The sequence below is a fragment of the Hippopotamus amphibius genome, chromosome 1, assembly GCF_030028045.1.
Source record: "Hippopotamus amphibius kiboko isolate mHipAmp2 chromosome 1, mHipAmp2.hap2, whole genome shotgun sequence".
NCBI classification, from domain to species: domain Eukaryota; kingdom Metazoa; phylum Chordata; class Mammalia; order Artiodactyla; family Hippopotamidae; genus Hippopotamus; species Hippopotamus amphibius.
The window spans coordinates 59729621-59749510 of NC_080186.1; the positions used below are offsets into that span (position 1 = coordinate 59729621).

The 19890-nt window shown below is 33.7% G+C and overlaps 1 protein-coding gene across 1 annotated transcript in view; it reads left to right on the plus strand.

Annotated features, from left to right (window-relative positions):
* Positions 1-19890, plus strand: part of COL24A1 (collagen type XXIV alpha 1 chain) — a 346898-nt gene that overhangs the window by 76976 nt on the left and 250032 nt on the right. Inside the window, exons 13-15 of the mRNA XM_057714246.1 lie at positions 969-1013; positions 13245-13298; positions 15364-15408. Of these exons, the coding sequence (XP_057570229.1) occupies positions 969-1013; positions 13245-13298; positions 15364-15408 (144 nt within the window). The remainder of the gene's footprint in view (positions 1-968; positions 1014-13244; positions 13299-15363; positions 15409-19890) is intronic.

Sequence of the window (19890 nt, forward strand, 5' to 3'; positions counted from 1 at the left end):
CTGCAAATGTCAGAATTTCATTTTTATGGCTGTGTAGTATTCCATCATGTGTATGTGTATATGTATGTATACATATATACACACATGTACACATATACGTGTGTGTCTATATATATGTATTTATCCATGCGCGTGTTGGTGAACACTAAGGTTGCTTCCATGTCGTCCGTGTTGTAAATAGTGCTGCTTGAACTATCTTTTCAAATTAGTGTTTTCGTTTTTGCCAGATATATACCCAGGTGTGAAATTGCTGAATCATATGGTAGTTCTATTTTGAGTTTTTTGAGGAACCCCTATAATGTTTTCCATAGTGACTTCACCAATTTACATTCCCACCAACAATGTAGGAGGGTTCCCTTTTCTCTGCATCCTCACCAAGCTTTGTTATTTGTTTTCTTTTTGATGATAGCCATTTTGACAGGTATGAGGTGGTATCTCATGTGGTTTTGATTTGCATTTCTCTAATAATGAGCAGGGTAGAGCATCTTTTCATGTGCCTATTAGCCAACTGTATGTCTTCTTTGGATGTGGGAAAACTGGACAGCTACGTGTAAAAGAACATTAGAATATTTCCTCACACCATATACAAAAATAAACTCAAAATGGATTAAAGACCTAAACATAAGACCTGAAACCATAAAACTCTTAGAAGAGAACATAAGCAGAACATTCTTTGTCATAAATCATAGCAATGTTTTTTTGGATCTGTCTCCTAAAGCAAGAGAAATAAAAGCAAAAATAAATGAATGGGACCTAACTGAACTTAAAAGCCTTTGCACAGCAAAGGAAACCATTAACAAAATGAAAAGACAGCCTACTGAATGGGATAAAATATGTGCAAATAATATGACTAATAGGGAGTTAATATCCAAAATATATAAACAGCTTCTACAACTCAATATCAAAAAAGCAAGCAACTCACTCAAAGAAGGGAACAAATATTTACTTTTGACTGTTTTACGTTCTAGGGTGTTCCTGGGATCCGTGGAAAGAGGGGTCTTAAGGGAAGACAGGTAATTTGATTCTTGTTTTATGAGGTTCACTTTAGAGGAATATAATCTAATTATATGCATATTTCTCACCTATTAAACTATGAATGTAGTTGTTGTACTTGTTATCCGCAATCCCTCTCATTCCACAGAGTTTAAATTTTGCCACTTCCACAGCCTATACAATAATACCTGAAAATCTGAAGGAGTATTTAGACTAAAAAATAACTCGAAATGTAACACTTCTAACCCACCTAATATACCGGTGGGAGAGACCGTTATCCCCATGGCAAGGCATTAAAATTAAAATGTCACAGAAAATACATGAACAATTTAAAACACTAATGATAGCACTCTTCACCCTTGTGTTTTAGAGGTTTTAAAAATGCTTGCTTCAGAAGGTAGCTCAGAAACTAGTTTCTTATATTTTCAGGTTAAAAAAAGTCAAGTAAATTGAATTTTGCCAGATAATATAATTGCAGAGATGGGAGGAAACTTTGACATTATCTAATACCCCATTATTTAACAAATGAGAAAACTTGTGGTTCAGAAAATCATCCTTGGGTTGTCCTGGCTGTGTTACTGTGGCTAACTAGCCACCTGCTTTTCACTTGTGCTGTTTCTATTACAATTCAAAGATATTTATTAGGGCAAGACATTGTGTGCTGCACTCTGCTCTCTACTCTGTGAGGAAGAAAATTGTCTTTTATAACAGCTCTTCTAAAATTTTGGTATATATAATTAAAATCTTGATCATAATGCTAAAGGATTAAACATCTCACCAGAATATTCATATCCTTTTAAAGCATTTTATTCTTTGAGCTTGGCAATATTTCCTTTTTTAAAAAAATTATTTATTTATTTATTTATTTTGGCTGCACACGGGATCTTTTGTTGTGGCATGCGGGATCTTTCCTTGCAGTGAGCGGCCTTTTCGCTGCAGCACACGGGCTTCTCTCTAGTAGTGGCATGCGGGTTTTCTCTCTCTAGTTGTGGTGCTTGGGCTTCAGAGCACATGGGCTCTGTAGTTTGTGGCATGTGGGCTCTCTAGTTGAGGCGCGTAGGCTCAGGAGCTGTGATGTGCTAGCTTCGTTGCCTGGTGGCATGTGGAATCTTAGTTCCCTAACCAGGCATCAAACCGGTGTCCCCTGCATTGGAAGGTGGATTCTTTACCACTGGACCACCAAGGAAGTCCCAAGCTTTGGGATATTTCTTGAAGATAGATTAGAATAGGTCAATAACACCATTATATGGGTGAGGAGGATGAAGCTCAGTGACATTAAAAGACTTCCTCAGAATCACATAGTTAAAAGTGGTAAAAAAAAAAAAAAAAAAAAAATTGAGCCCAGCTCCTCTGAATATAAATCCAAGATCCTTTTCCTTGCTACATAGATATTTCTGCTGTCTGTCTTCTACCTCACACTACTTAGAAGAACATGATTTATTTTTTCATAACATATGGTCAAAATGTGATAAATTTATTTTGTTTCACTTTAAAAATTTTAACATATTGAGATAAACTTACCAAACTGTCAAGAAATAAAAAGTAAGCCAAACATTTTGTTTTCATGCAATTACATTCAACATTAAAGTTAATCTTGTAACAATTATAGCAGCAGAAACTGTACCATCACCTATTCTCTTTGTTACATATTTTGTATGCCATCTCCTATTATACTTCTAAATGTTAGAATGTTATTTCTTTACATTTTCTCCCTCATACACATACCCCAATAGAAGTACCTCTCTTATGTGGCAAATGTCTAATCTAAATATGCAGATTGGGCTGTCTCAAAATTGATAGTAGAAGTTTATCTTCTTTATTCTTGTCTTCTCCATTCTATGTCTTAATGTTTTTTCACCCATCTGCTACCAAATTATGCTGTCAGTAAAATAACTAATTAATTTGTTCATGCTATGATACTCCTTCCAGTGCTTAAAGTGTTACCTTACCCATTGGTAATTATATTTTAAGTATAGTTTAAGACAAAATAAGTAATCTTTAATGGTGGAATTTTAGGCATTGCTGAGAAAATATTTTCTCAGAGTCTCTGTGATATATCACAGTAGCTACCATCTTTGTTAGTATAGCTGGTCTTATATGGATATTAACTTTATCTTGACAATGTATAGTATTATCTACTTTCCTACTCCATAATGAACTGTAAAATTATCCATGGAAATTTATAGATAACTTCTGGTTTCTCACTCCATAGAGAATTATAAAATTATCCAACAGATGCTATTAAGTTCAAAAGAGGAATTTAAGAAAACCGTGAAAAAATAGTGAATGCAGTGATCACGGGGTTTTTGTTTGTTTGTTTGTTTTTTTGATTGCACTGTTCTTTATATTACAAAATTTTTAAAGTTTTATTGCTTTAAAAATATATGCCTTTGTAATAGATTTAGATCTTAGAAAAATTATGTTTGAAAAACACATGCATTCCATTTTTCCTCAATAGCGTTTACTATAAAAAAATCTGTCTAGTGCTGTACCGTGTGATGCATGCTATATATACTTTTTCTTGTTTTTACCACAAAATGATTTGGCCATGTTTATGAGGAAATCACTGTGCTTAGAATAAGATACAGTTACAACCACAAGTCAAATTATACCAAGATTGACTTCAGAGACTGTTCCAGAATATTATGCTATGCAGAAATGCTCCACTGTGTTCTGTTTATTATAAGTAAAATCATCTTCAGATAGCTTTGACATTAAGTAATGGCAAACATATTAGCATGGGATATTATGTGTCATGGGACACTTATATTTCAATTTAGATGATTCAAATTCCATGAGAAGAATGGTCACTTATTACTGTTTTAAATAACAGTGAAAGGAAAATATCTTTTGATAACATTTACACTCTCTTTGATGTGGAAAATATTAGGTGTGTGAATACAAATATGGCCTTTTTCTTTCGGTAATTTATTAAATTATGTATACTCTTTGTTGTTATATATGAAGTAGACTTTCAAATACAGGAGCAGAATTCAAGGATCCAGGCCAGCATAAAGAGCTGACAGAAAGCATACATGTGAAAGAAAATACGGAAACCTGGAAATGCTGAAATCTAAAATGGACCCATATTTAAGAAAGTTTTAGCTATGAATGTGTCAAAGACTGTTACTTCCGATTTTCTGCTAGTTTCATAGCTATTTAGAAGTGTAGGTTGATGCTTCATCAAGGTACAGCTATGTGGATCCCATGTTATTTCGTTTACTGACATTAATATGAATAAGATGTACTTTATTATAATCACCACTCCCCCTTAATTAATTTAATTCGTCTCATATTGTAAATGAGCTTGTTTCCTCAAATTTTAGGTAGATACAATTACTCAGTCTTTGAGCACAGAATATGATTCAGTGTTTTTTAATTTGAAGTATAGTTGATTTGCAATGTTGTGTTAGTTTCAGGTGTATAGCAAAGTAATTCAGTTATACGTATATATATTCTTTTTCAGATTCTTTTCCATTGTAGGTTATTATAAGATATTCACTATAGTTCCCTATGCTATACAGTAGGTCCTTGTTGTTTATCCGTTTTATATATAGTAGTGTGTATCTGTTAACCCCAAACTCCTTTGTCCCTCCCTTCCCCCCCTTCCCGTTTGCTAACCATAAGTTTGTTTTCTATGTCTGTGAGTCTGTTGCTGTTTTGTAAATAAGTTCATCTGTATCACTTTTTTAGATTCCACATATGAGTGATATCATATGATATTTGTCTTTATCTGTCTGACTTACTTGATATGATAATCTCCAAGTCCATCCATGTTGCTGCAGATGGCACTATTTCATTCATTTTTATGGCTGAGTAATATTCTATTATATATAGATAGATATAGATATAGATATATAGATGTATGTATACCACATCTTCTTTATCCATTCTTCTGTCAATGGACATTTTTAGGTTATTTGCATGTCTTGGCTATTATAAATAGTGCTGCTATGAACATTGGGGTGCATGTACCTTTTTGAATTAGAGTTTTCATCTTTTCTGGATATATGCCCAGCACCACTCCTGGGTGGGGTTACTGGATCATATGGTAACTGTATTTTTACTTTTTTAAGGAACCTCCATACTGTTCTCCATAGTGGCTGCACCAATTTACACTCCCATCAACAGTGTAGAAAGGTTCCCTTTTCTCTACACCCTCTCCAGCATGTATTGTTTGTAGACTTTTTGATGATGGCCATTCTGACTGGTGTGAGGTGATACCTCATTGTAGTTTTGATTTGCATTTCTCTAATAATTAGCCATATTGAGCATCTTTTCATGTGCCTGTTGGACATGATTCGGTTTTAAATTATCATTATAACATGTAATTTATAGAATAATAGTAACACTTTTTGGATAACTCCTTGAATTTTATGTAACATATTACATATATTTTAGAGTCTCAGAAATTAATGCCAGGAACTGGTACAATAAATTTCTTCACTTTCTGTATTATAAAATATGAAACACTCTGATAGTCAAAACAGTGAAGGTAGTAGGCATAGAAAACTTCACAATCCAATTTGAGGTCACCATAAATATGAACTGCTTTGGCTTACTATGTTCATTTCTAACCTGAGTATTAAAGCTCTATGTTTGGTATGAATAGTTTACAAAAACATGAATGTGTATATGTATTGACATGATATCATATATGTGTGTAGCACAGAAATACATAGAGGAGTAGTAAAAGTCCTGTCCAAAATTGTTAGTAATATTGCTAAATTTAAGTTTGGGAAGATGTTGCTATAAATCATATGGTCACGCTGGTTGCCAAAGAATCACTTATTTCCCTGAGTAAACACTAAGCATGGAATTAAGTTGTTGTGAGCCAACTTCCTTAGTGATGTCTGTATTATTTTAATGAAATTATAGACTTAAAAGTAAGAGATATCTTCTCCTAGAAAGTATAAATATTACATGAATGCTATTGAAAATAGATACATTAAAAAATAACGTATTATTTTGGTTGAGTTATTTATTATTTAGCCTTATACTGGTATTTTTTAAATTAATGTTTGTGATTAAAGTTTTCATTTTGAATCTTCCCATAAAACTCTTTTTTCCCCAGAATAAAACATTGTAATTTGTTCAGAGTTTGCAGATAGAGTTGCTATTTGTAACACAATGTGTTTTGCTTTTTCAACCAAGAAAAGTAAAAAACTGGTTTTGTTAGGAATTTGGTGTATTTTAGGATCTGAGTATGTAAAAGTAGTTTTATTAACAAATTCATTTGTTCCTTAGTCTTAGGTCATTGACATCTGAGAAGTGGTTTTCTTCCTTGTAAATTATTTTTGATTTCAAGGTCTTAGTATTGTTTGACAAAGAGCAAAAGAGTACTCAGTTTTCTTCGTATGAATATCAAAGTATTGCAGCCTTAGAATAGTGGACAAAATAATACCCTTAAGGTACTTGAGACTTCAGAGATGTTTACTTTTCTAACTATAGAAAGGAGTGTCTCCTCTTCTTTTGTCATACATCTTTCTGTTAGAAGAGTCTATTTAAAGTAAACTGTATTTTGGCTTCTAACTCCAGTGTTATATAAAGTCCTTCTGTTAGACATCTGTTATTAGTTCTATCTTTAGCCCCAAACAATCTTAAATACGCATTGCACAGCCGTGTTTCAAATACATACATTTTATGGAGAATTTTGAGACAGTGTTTTCTTTGTCCCAGGGAAAAATTGAAGTTAATTCACAAAGAAAGAACTACTGTTGCTAGAGCATTACAAATAAAAAATTGTCATTAATTTTTCAGTGATTCAGCCTCTTTCAGGAAAAGTGTATTTTCTGGATTCCACTTTACTGGGGTAGTCTGTAGTAACTATATTTGGCTAACTATAGCTTGACAAGATATATGAAGAGCCCAACCCACCTTCAAGGGCAGGTCAGTTACTGAGAAGAGGGATGCCCAATGAACTATAGTTGGTAACTTTGAGGAAGTCCAGGCAGAGCATGATTTCATAGTGGTATGACACCAATAAATGGGAATTCAGGCAGGCATTTATTTTCAGGATAATGTAAGGGAAAACTCAAGAGTCTTGTAGGTTATCAAAATCAGAAGTGTGGAAATGTGAGTGCAAATATGGAAGGGAGGTTTGGTTTGTATTCTCTTTGTGGGAAAATGGCAAGAATAAGGCGGGCCCCTTGTGATTGAGGGATAATGTGTGGCAGCTGGTTCTTCTGGAACAAAGAATAATGCAGATTCCAATTTCCAGAACTAGAGTACAAGCTGGTAACCAGTCTGTAAGAACAAGGCAGGAACTTGAGTCTGAGAACTGAGGCCCAGATCATAGCTAGGTTAACAGTAACCCTGATTTGATGCTAAATCTCCAAGAATTTGGCTAAAACCCCCTTGGATTCCTACCTAAGTTTAAAATTAGTCTCAACTATTAGGACATGGTTGACCCTTGAAATGTGAATCAAATTGTTCTACCTGTGAGGAAAAGAAAGAGGCAGAGACTGGATTATCACAGAGTACTTTACACTCTAGCCTTTTCCTACAGTAATTGTGTTTCCCTTTGAAGGATTTTAAAATTTCAGGATTTTCTGGTAATATGTATTCATGTGTAGAATGTATAAAATTAACCTCTTTTCTCTTTTTATCAGTAATGCCTGTTTAGTTTATTGGTAATGCCTGTTTAGTGTATATGTCTTTTATGATTTTTATTTATCTCTACTTTAGATTGAATATGTTGTTTCTAAACCTTTGTTCTTTAGAAAGAGCAAAATGTTTTCATAGTTAATTGTAGTTTTTAACAGAAAATTTTGCAATGCTTTTATTTTTTAATTCCATAAATAGTTACCAGTATTTAATGGTTATTTTAGTCCTCATGTTTCTGTAGTTATTTTATATTCAGTGTTTTTCTAATGTCTTTGTAGAACTAGGAAAATAATTCTTTTACTAGACTCCCTAAGCAATGTTTTCCACTGTTTCATGATACTTAGCTATACTGCCAAGTATAGTATCTATGTGTAGTCTACAATATTAATACCACATATTTATTCAGGCATACCAAGTCTAGAATACTTCTTTTGTTCTTAATGTTTGATAACTACCATGTATGATAACAGTACCGTCAGACCCAGGAAAGAGAGAAACTTGATCTGGGCACTGTGATTTAGAGGACCCTGCATATCACAAACAAATAAAGTAAATGTGTTTAAAAAACACATGAGTTTCCCATCACTCAGAATCTAGTACTTAGCATTGGTATTGTATGACCTGTAATCCTAGACATCCATTCTTGTTATTATGTATGTTACCTATTGCTGTGTAACAGATTACTCCATGTTATGCTTTAAAACAACAATAATAAATGTGTATTGTTTCTTATAGTTTCTGTGGGTCAGAAATTTGGGAGTGGTTTATTTGGATGGGTCTAGCTTAGGGTTTTATATGAGGTTACAGTCAAGATTTTGGGCAGGGCCGTGGTCATCTGAAGGCTCGACTGGGGCTGGAGGATCTGCTGTTAAGATAGTTCATTTACTGGCTGGTGGGAATTCTCATTTCCTCCCCGTGGGGAACTCTCCACTTGGCAACTTGAGTGTCTTCACAGCCTGGCTGTTGGCTTCCACAAGAGCAAGTAGTCCATGAGATCACAGTGAAAGTTGTAGTCCCTTTTATGACCTAGTGTAAGAAGTCACATACTGTTACTTCTATATTCTGTTAGTCACATAGGCCAGCCAGGACTCAAAATGGGAGGGGACTACACAAGCACATTAATACCATGAAGTGAGAATCAGGAGGGTCCATCTTTGAGGCTGACTACCAAAGTATTTTAATAATGTTCAAGCCTCAGAGAAGTTCTTCTCCACATCTCCTGCCTATAACCTCACATCTGAATACCATGAAGTTTTGTAGATGGTACCACTGCCAACATTAGAGACAGAAGCTGCTTGAGATTGTCATGAGGACTGAGCAGGTGGTAGGAGCACTTAAGTCAAGGAAAGATGAATTAACTTATCTAATTCTCCTCTCAGTATGAATGCAATAGGCTCTTGTATAGTGAAGTACTGTTTCCTGGTAGTGCAAACCTTCTATTTTCTTGCTTCTCTTTGTGTTCTGATTTTCAGTTTCAGAGGCAGTAGAATTATTGTAGTGTTTGCAATAGGTGCACCCAGAAACAGATAAACATTTTGTATTATTAAACAGTTCATATAACTCTTAAATTTGTATCTCAGGTGTAGAAACAAAATTCATGAAGTGATAAAAATCATTTATGTTGGCAGCTAGATGGATAGGAAATGCTAGAATTATGAAGTTTTAAAAGGATAGATATTTAATTAGATTACAGTAAAATTTTAAAGTAAATATAAATTTTTAATTGTATTTAATATTATTCATTAATTGTAATTTTCAATAGAGAATAAAAAGCAGTAGAAAATCTTCAAAGAGATTATTTACTGAAATATTTAAAATCTAGAAACAGTGTGAGTAGTCTTACATTGAACATTATTACCACATAGTAAAATTTGCAAATAGGACTTTACATTTACTCTATTTAAAGTATTAGGTTGGCCAAAAAGTTCATTTGGGTTTTTCCATAAGATGTTACAGGAAACCCCAAATGAACTTTTCAGCCAACCCAATAGATTTAATTACCAACTGTATTAGTTTCCTCTCTGTTGCTACATAACAAATACCACAAACGTAGCAGCTTAAAATAACACCCATTTATTATCATAGTTTTCATCGGTCAGCAGTCCGAATGTTACTTAACTAAGTTTTCTGCAGTCAAAGTGTCAGCTGCCACATTATCATCTGGAGGCTTGACTGGGGAAGAGTTCACTTCCAAGCTCATTCAGGTTGTGAGAAGAATCCATTTCCTTGAAGTTGTAGCACTGAGGGCCCTGGCTTTTTGCTGGTTTTTGGCTATAGCCCACCTTTGGGTCCTGTGGACTGTCCACAGTTCCTAGAGGTCATTCACAGTTCCCTTCTGTGTGGGCATCTCCAACACAACTGCTTAGTTCATCAGACTCGGGAAGACTCTAGCTCCAGGCTGCTAAGATCGACTCTTGTATAGTATAACATAATCACGTCAGTGGCATCCCATCACCTTTGCTCTATTCTGTTTGTTAGAAGAAGCAAGTCATAGCCCCACCACACTCAAAGGGACGGTTTCATACAAAGATGTGAACAACAGGAGGTAGGAATCATTAGGAGTCACCTCAAAATCTGTCCACTGCACTGATCAAACAGTGGAAATGAGCAAGAAAATTATTCATAAGAGAATAATTGAAGAGATTAAGTGAAATCCCTGAAATGTCATATTCTTTACAAAATAAAATTTTATAACTGATCAAAACAATGAAAATGTAAAAAAAAGAGAATTATGTTCACAGAAGTAACAGTGCAACTCTGGCGTGTCATTTATTTTTTTGTTTATTATTGGAGTATAGTTGATTTACAGTGTTGTTTCAGGTGTACAGCAAAGTGAATCAGTTATACGTATACATAAATCCACTCTTTTAGATTCTTTTCCCGTGTACGCCATTACATAGTATTGAGTAGAGTTCCCTGTGCTGTACAATAGGTTCTTATTAGTGATCTCTTTTATATATAGTAGTGTGTATATGTCAATCCCAATCTCCCAGTTTATCCCTCCCCTCCCTTCCCTACCCTGTAAACATACATTTGTTTTCTACATCTGTAACTCTACTTCTGTTTTGTAAGTAAGTTCATTTGAACCATTTTTTTTAGATTCCACATATAAGTGATATGATATTTGTCTTTCTCTGTCTGACTTACTTCAGTCACTGTGACAATCTGCCCATTTAGAAGACGATTATTACATTCATGATTGGCAAGTTGGGCAAAAAGGGCAAAAACTTGAGCTTTCCTGTGGATGATAATCCTGGAAAATGGCCATTAAATCTTTTGGTGCAGTATGAGGATATTTCTAGGAGAACACAATTTGATTAAATTAGTAGTTATAATTTTCCATTAAGTAAATATGAGAGAAAATTTAGTAGTTCATTTTGCAACAAATTCTTTCAAGTAGAGAAAGAAATTTTAGAAACTGTGTCTTTTGTATTCTAAGTTCAAAGACAGAATGTTTTGTCACTATTGCTCCATATTTCACAACCTATCTTTAAGATCATTTTTTTTACAATAAAGATATATGGCTTCAAACACTTAGGTGCATTTTATTGAAGGAATTTAGAGCTTTACCTACATTAAAAAAAATCATGCATATAGTTGCCAGAATTTAAATAAAAACTGAATAACACTGAACAAGTAGTGACATATTTAACGATGTAAAACATTGGCATGATTTTCTTCAAAAGAAAATATATGTCCAATATGTAGCCAAATATAATGATGCTTTTTGTGGCATTAACTGTACTGTATTTCATAAAACAAGAAAACATAGGAATTATTTCAAATATTGATGTCACAATGGTCAACATGTAAGATGGGTTAAAACAAAAAGATATCTCTATCTAGAATAGAGAGTTAAAAATGAACTACTCAATGGGTAGTAAAGTGAGAGGAGAAATAATACAAAATTTTTAAAGTAAGTATATTCCCAGTTCAACTAAATTGTTTCAGGGGCAAAGTGAAGTTGAACAGCTAATATTTATTATACATGTTGTTGAACCACCAAAAGGATAGGAAGTTGAAATTAATAAGTACTTACTTCATTGTTTTTGTGCTGGGTATTCTGAACATTTCACATTAATGGAATCATGCAATATATCCCCCATTCTTTATTATTTCACTGGGGTTTCTGGAAAATCTACTTATGATCCATCTAAAAAAAATCAATCGTCTCTTATGTTTCAGATTTATTACAGTATTTTTCTTCTACTTTTTCCATTACTCGTGTATCATAAATACTTTCAAATACCCATAATAATTCATACTGAGTAGAATGACGTATTACAGATTTGTGAGCTTGTTGACAACAGGGTTTGACTTTCAAGGGCAATGAAAGCAAAATGCCTGCCTGAACTTCAACTGACTTTGAAGGGGGTATGGCTGCAATATGTTTGACTATGCAGATGGTTTTTGCATTATCCTCTGATTACAAAATAAGAGAAACTGCTTCTAGTACAAGTTAACTATGTCTTAGAAAGTCATACCTTTTTTTCCATTATTAAACCATCTTTTCAGCTTAACCCATTCATGTTTGTACTAGTGAGCCAGCAATTTTTGACAATCTGTTAAACACGTAATATTTAATACTGGCTTGCCTAAATAAAAGATTATAAGAATCTAATAATGTACTTTATTTTGTTAGTCTTATAAGTCTTTAAAAATGAATGTTATCAAAGTGTTGATAATAAGTCTTATAAAGAATTTTGTAAAGTGGTGTTTTAAAAAGGGAGCTTTAAAGTTAAACTCACTGGTAAATCTCTGGAGAAAAACTTTAGCATGTAAAGTAAGAGTAACTGAGTAACTGAATAATCGAGTTATTTTACAATAGAATTTATAATGAGGAAGTGTGTTAATTTACTGTCCTTTATAGTTTTACTGTGTAGAATTCTCAGTAGACATTTGGGAAGCTTATATTTCAATTTACAATGTTGTATTTAGAATATTTATGTGCATTTTCCGTTTCCTTAAATGATGTTTTTACACGTTGTATCATATCTTGGAATGATGAGTTAAGGTATTCAGTATAGCATATTAGAAAGAGCACTGACTCTGCAATCAGACTGCCTCCATTCAAGTCTTAGTTCCACCCATTACTAGTGGGTGCAAATGACGTAACCTCTTTGAACTTTAATTTCCTCAACTATGAAGTGAGGGTATTAGTACTCACTGATTTAGCCTGCTGTGAAGATGAAGTAGTGTATGTATAATAATGTATATAAAGCCTTTAGCACAAGGTAAGTATGATAAGCACATGCTAAATATTAATAGTAATTTCATTCTCTGTGGTGTGTATATAGGAACAGCATGAAATAGTGGACATAACTAATGGATTGGTCAGCCAGAAATCTTGATTCTGTTTCCTCTCATTCAGTGATTCTTTTGAATAACAAAGTTCTATTTTCTCCAACTTAGCTTTCTGTATATATTACATGGAATGTAAAATAATTTTTATAAAACATAGAAATAGTGTACTTAAAATCAATTAAGTTTTATGCAAAACAAATGCACATTTTGGTTGCACTACAATTTATAGGTTAGGAAATAAATATTTCCTCTAACCAAGTTCCTTATCAGAAAACACAGAAAAAATGAATTCTTTATCTGTTTTGGTTTTAATAGCATTTCTTTCTTTTTCCTTGGGCCAGGGTTTTCCAGGTGACTTTGGAGACAGAGGCCCTGCTGGTCCTGATGGCAGTCCTGTGAGTAAATTGTGGTGGTCCACTCTTGCCGTCTAACATCACTCGGACTCCATAGCAACTGCACTTGCCATTCTCATTACCACATTCCTGACAAGCACCCCTGGCTGGACAGTTTTGATAGCACTGAGCACATCCCACTTTGTGATTTTGCAACATGGGAAATAAGACAAAAGTGTTATAAATTCTGTCTTGAGAGACAATCATTAAAATTAATTATTTTGACCATGTTAAATGTGACTGATTATTTAAAATATTAGAAGTATGCAGTCTGTATAGTATCTGTACAATAGATGTTGATATAGCATCTATACAATACTGACTTCTATATTTGTGAGGAGGGGCTTGGGGGAAAAAGCCTTTCATATACATCAAGGTACTTACTAACAAGCCTCATGTAAAAATTGTGTATTTGGTGATTGCTCTCTTGGACTCAAACCTGTCACTGATCTACCTTAATTTTCAGAATTTTATAGAGGAGTCTTTTGGGGGGATTGTTTAAATATCTGTATTCAGATTAGGGAGTTACAATTCTAAAATTAGTTTAATTATATTAACAAAGGGTGATGATGGAATGTTGTTTTTTGACACTACACAGAAATATCTTTACTTTTTGCTCTCAAAAAATAGTTATCCCCCAATCTATGTCATGTAGGCATGACATAGACAAGACATATGTCTTGTCTTCATAAGATCTTTAAGGTGAATTAGAATCAACTACTAAATCTTTGTATCATAAATTAGGAATAGTTCCTATACTTAAACATATGTAAATTATTAGCATTTATGCTTAAAGTGTTTGAAAATAGTTTCTTTTTTATTTCTTTTTCTAAATTATAAATGTATTAGCTCATTCAGTGAATTTAGCAAAACTTTTATTTGTTATAAGGATTGGAAGATAAGAGTAGAACTGATTTCCAAATAAGTTGTTAAAAACTTGAATCATGTCTTAAGTAGAATGTTTACCATCTTACTCTTGCCCATGATTCTGGGGAGCTTCCCATTTCAGGCATAATAAAGTAAAACATTATTTACATTTCTTCTTTAATACCATTTATGTCCTTGCATACCTAATTTGAAGCCATCTTATTTAACTTTTTGTCAGTTAAATATACATGAAGTTTGTTACGGTTGGACTCCTGCAATATTTAAAAACTTTCTCTTTGAAGTCTGCTGTTTATATTTAAAATAGAATACTTCTTGAAGAATATTTAGAGTCTTCTTTAGTATGCAAGAATAAATTGGATATTATCACTTCATTGGTTTATTATTCTCTATATTTTATACTATGCCTTTGTTTCAAAACAGAATTTGAAATGCAAAAAAAAAAAGAGGGTGTATTCTTATACTTTGTGCCATGTAGATAATTTAACTCTGACATGGAGTAGATTAGAAATTAGCACAAATACTGTAATGATGAGTTCAAAGAACTGTCACAAAGATCCATCATGAATCAACTGGAAAAATTAATATAGATAATTTAAAATCTCATACAAATAATTTAACTATGCTGGTAATTTCTTGCATTTGTATAATGCTGTAAGAAAAATTTTAAAACCATATATATATAACAGTTTTAATTGTGATCTTTACAAAATGAAAACAAATATTATCTATGTTTTATAAATGAGAAATTTAGAACATTTAAATAATGTACTTCAAAAGAGCTAATATTGTTTTAAATCATGTGAAAATGTTCTCACCTGCCATGCTGACCACTGTCTTTTCAGACTATATATAGGCTATTTATGCCTATAATGCTGGTTATTAATGGGATTTACTTCCTTTATTAGATACATAGAAGACATAGAGAAATCTATATTCTAGGCTAGGTGTAATCCTAGCATCCAAAAGCATGGAGCCAGGGCCACTTACAAAGAATATAAATTGCCACCAGAGATTTGCATTTCTTAGCGGGATGCATAAGAGTAGGGAAGTTGCAGAAGTTAGCTAAAAGGAGATAAAATTTGATGTATTTTTTCCTAGAAATTTTTGTCTTCATCTTTAGAAAATACCCTTAGTAGTTTGGAATCATATTTAATCAATTTTGCACATTTCTCTTACTTAGGGACTTGTAGGCAGCATTGGTCCTCCGGGATTTCCTGGGCTTACGGTGAGTATCAAACATCGTCCTTTTTATCAGATATTTTTGTGTGTATTTACATTTGTTAGATGTGTTTTTAAAACTTTAGAAAAATGAAGTTTTAGTGTCATTGTTGAATATCAACCTTGCTCACATGTATTTCCCCACCAGATATGCAAATTAGACCAGTAGTATGAATCTAAAAATTAATTATACTTTAGGATACACAAAAATAACACATTTCTACGGGTTGATGTGTGTGTGTAGCTGTCTTAAGGATACTTAATCAAGACTCAGTTTCTCCAGAAGTATAAGACATAGAACAGCCACTTCTTTCCTTTGGTATATAGTCTTTCATACCATCTGGTCTAGAGAGACAGGTCTAAACAACAGCACATGATAACAGTAGCCTTATGAAATAAAAGTGAATAAGTGGTTAGGAAAACCATTCTGAACAAAACGTAGGAGCTAGACTTCACCAGTGCCATTAAACATTTTAATACCTAACTTATTTATTGTACTTAAAAAAAGTGACTATATTATTTGTTTACTTAATCAGTTTTTAAACAGTGAATTCAACTCTTAAATTTCACTGAAGTTTCTGATGTCAGCAAAGCCCAGTTTAATAAAAGCAATTCTATGGAGGCCAAAACAATGTAGTCCAGATATGTAGCTCTCTGATAAATTTTTGATTATTCATTGGCGTGAACAGACTGTAACTTTTGATATATCTTCATAAATATATTTCTCTTATTGAAGCTTCTGGTTTGACAGGATATAAACTACAGATTTTTTATATAAATTTAGAGCCATGTGCTTTAATTTTGAGCTGAGCTAAAGGTAAGATTGACATACTTTTATGAAATGTAAGAAGCCTAATGAAAATAGAATCTTAAAAGTAAACTATTTTTATTTTTAAAAAAAGTAGGGCATGACCATTGCCAGAGGTAGGATTTTCTTTAAAAACCAATTTAGAGCTTGCTGTAATATGTGAAGTAGGTAATTAAGACTCCAGAGTTTTATGCCATAAATTATAGGTACAATATTTTTAGCTTGAACTTGAACACAGGTTCTCTGACTCCCAATTTAATGTTCCTTCCACACCTTAACTGCCCCAAAGCAGAAGGTGGCAGCTTGGTCAAAGGAATAAGTCAGGAGTTCAGTTATGGGAACTATGGTAAAAATCAGCATAACAAGTCTTAACTTGCCCATTTGGGATGGCAGGAATATAGAATTAAGTGTTAAAGAACTTGACTAAGTCTAAGACATTTAAACTTTTCTCTTTCGTAGTAATATTAGTATAGTAATTATAATAAAATTGGCCATAACAGCTCACTTTCGTTTAGTATTTTCTATGTGCTAGTCACAAGGTTTAGGTCATTTAATTCTCAGAACAACCTAAGACCACTTAGTCTATAAGTGTTGAGTCTAGATTTGAAGCCAGATGACATACATCCAGAGTCCAAAATTCTCTCCGTTGTGCTATACCACCTCCTTAAAACATATAATATAATACCTTAAAATATGTACTGTTTCTCTTAAGAGATTTCTTTAGACATCATGAGAAGCTCTATGTGAAGGTGGAACCCAAAGGACCAGTTTCTTTTTTTTCCTCTTAGAACTTAGAATAGGGCTAAACCTGAAAGTGGTAGTCACTGGCCCCATCAATGGGGAGAGACAGGAAGCAGGGGAAGGGAGCTGGACTCCAAAGATACTCTTTGTCTATTCTTGATTTAACCTAGTAGCGTTAAGTTGGTTAGCTCCGAAGTTTCTGTTATTAAGCTTAAGATCAAGACCAAAATTCTTAACGTGGCCTAAGATGTCTAGACCTTTGGTTCTTATCTGCATCTTGAGAACATACTCTGTGCACTACCAAAGCTGTTCATTCTCTGATGTCACACAGCCTCCATACTACATGGCCTTTGCACTTGTTTGTCTACCTGAAACACTTTACTTTTCTGCCTAATAGTTAACTCTTACTCATCTTTCTGTTCCAGGACTTGGCACAGTGCCTGACACATAGTAATGCTTAGTAAAAATGGGTTTTCTATCCTTTCTCTTTCTCCACCCACCCTTTGGTAGGTGCGAAGAGATTTACAGAAATGAAAATGGCTAATGACACTAACAGTCATCATCTCTTCTACAGTGATATAGATGGTACTATATACTTTTCAAAGTACTTTCACATATGTATCTTATTTGCAAAGTAAATAAAGCAGGTATTATTACTTTTTCTATTCTACATTTATTAAAATTTTTAATCAAAATAATGTGAATGTCTACTGTGTATCAAATGCTGAATTAGATGCTAGACCTAAAGTTACAAACAAAGATTCCTGTTTTTGGCAACTTTATAATCTAATGGCAGTATCATATGATATGATTACTGCTTTATAATGGACTAAAAGCCACAGAGAGTAGAGCAATTTAGGTTTTCTCAGAGAGGCAGAGTAGGCTTCACAAAGGAGATTTCTTTTAAGCTGTTCTGGGGATTGTGTATGAGTGAGGGTGGACTGGAAAAGGGAAAGGGGCTCTTAGGCAGAAGAATGCTGTGTTCAAATGCACAGAAGAGGGGAAAACTGCAGTGTTTGGGAAATGGCAAGAGGAATAGCGGGATTGCAGCCTGGGAAGAATGGGGTGATGGGAGCAAAATGGAAGGAGGTGAGGTTTTGAAGACAATTGAGAAAGATTATGTGGACTTTTGTGTTTCATAGTAAACAGTTTATCTGTTGCCCAGAACTGCAGCCTCAGCTTTCTCTTTCAGGTGTTCCCTGCCAGCAGGACCAGTTTCTGACAAGAGATGATATTGCTTTCTCTAAATTATTTTTTCCACGCAGTTGACTGTTATTGTCATTTGCTCTCTTAATTAGTGACAGTGATCATCGCCTGTGAGTGTGGGTGGGGATGGTTGGAAAGACCAATAGGGAATTCAGTCTTTTCCACAATATGTTCACTCATGAACTGTAATTGGCCAGTGGCTGCTGTTTTTGTCCAAAGAACCTCTCCTTGGGTCTCTCTGCTTCTTTGGCTGAATTTGACTCAGAAGTTCTCTATTAATTGTCACTGTGTGGGAGGCTTTTTCGCCTCTATTGCTGTATCCCAGACCCCTCAGCTAAGCTCTCATGCATGAGATTATTCCTTTTGTCTGCTTTGTCTTCTTATGGAAGAGGAGTGTGGTAGGCAGGGAGGCTGAAGGACCTGTGGGTTCTTTGTGGAACTGAAAACAGCTGTTAATCTATCATGGATCACTTTCAGAGGGCTTTTCAGGAGCGGGATTTTCCATACAACTTGTGACATGCCACAAAATGTTTGATGTTTCTCGGAAGTTTCTATACCCATACCATTTTACTTTTTAATTCTTTATTTTACTAAATCTTTCATAATGTGTATGTTTTTTGATTCCTCCTGAAACTTACTATTTTGTGATTTTTCTTTGAGTCACTAAAAAGTAAAGTAGAATATTGTGCATACAAAGTACATTCATCTGAAGATGACAGACTATGCACAGTAATATATTTACTGAAACAAAAATTAAGGATATTATCTATAGAAAAAACAACAGGACAGTAAAGAAATATTTGTTTGTTTTTAAAATATTCCTTTCCATTCGTTGCATGAATTATTGCTGTATAATTTCCAAACAGAGATGTTTATTATATTCTTTAAACTATCATAAGTTTTAAAGCTATGAACTTTGAATAAACTAGCCACTGTAATTATAGGAATAATTATTTCCTATTGACAGAATTTGTCAACGATGTATTAATACTGCATATCTGTTCATTATGCTGGAAAGTATTACTCTGCCTCTCACAGTCTCATATGTTTCAGGCTTAAACATGTTGGAAGTAATTTATCTTAGTTATATTTCACAGACATTAGGACTCACCCCAAAGTAAAGATGTCATATTTTCCATTCTGAAATTCGTAGTATATAATTGTGGACTGTTAGAAATGTGCTGTTATGTCAGGACATAGACCTCTAGAAATCACTGTTTTAAATTTATTTTTAAAGTTGATTACTTCTTCCAGTATCTATTCCATACGTTACTTCAAAACTATTATGTGCCAGTTATTATGTTGGATCTGAGATGTGAAAGAATGAAGAAAACATGCTTCTGCTCTCACATGATGCACAGACTAGCAAGACAGAAAAACAGAACAAAACAATGCAGTATACTCAGTACTGTAGTAAAAGGACTTTCCAGTAGTGGTAACTATGTCTTCAAAGGCTTGGAGCATATGAAAAGGGAGAGAATGTTCAGAGACTAGAAAACAGTCCATTGTGTCTAGAATGTTGGATTTGGTGGAGGGAGAAGTAAAAGGGGAGTAGGGACCAGTGGAAGGAGATGAGACTGAAAGGGTTGATGGAAAACTGGTAGTAAGGGCCTGGGATGCTATCCTAAGAAATTTGGATTGTAACTAAAAAGGGCAACATTTTTAGCATTGTCACAAATATACCTTTAAAAGTTCCTTAACATTTGGAAAGCATAAAAGGGAGGTTTAAAGCAA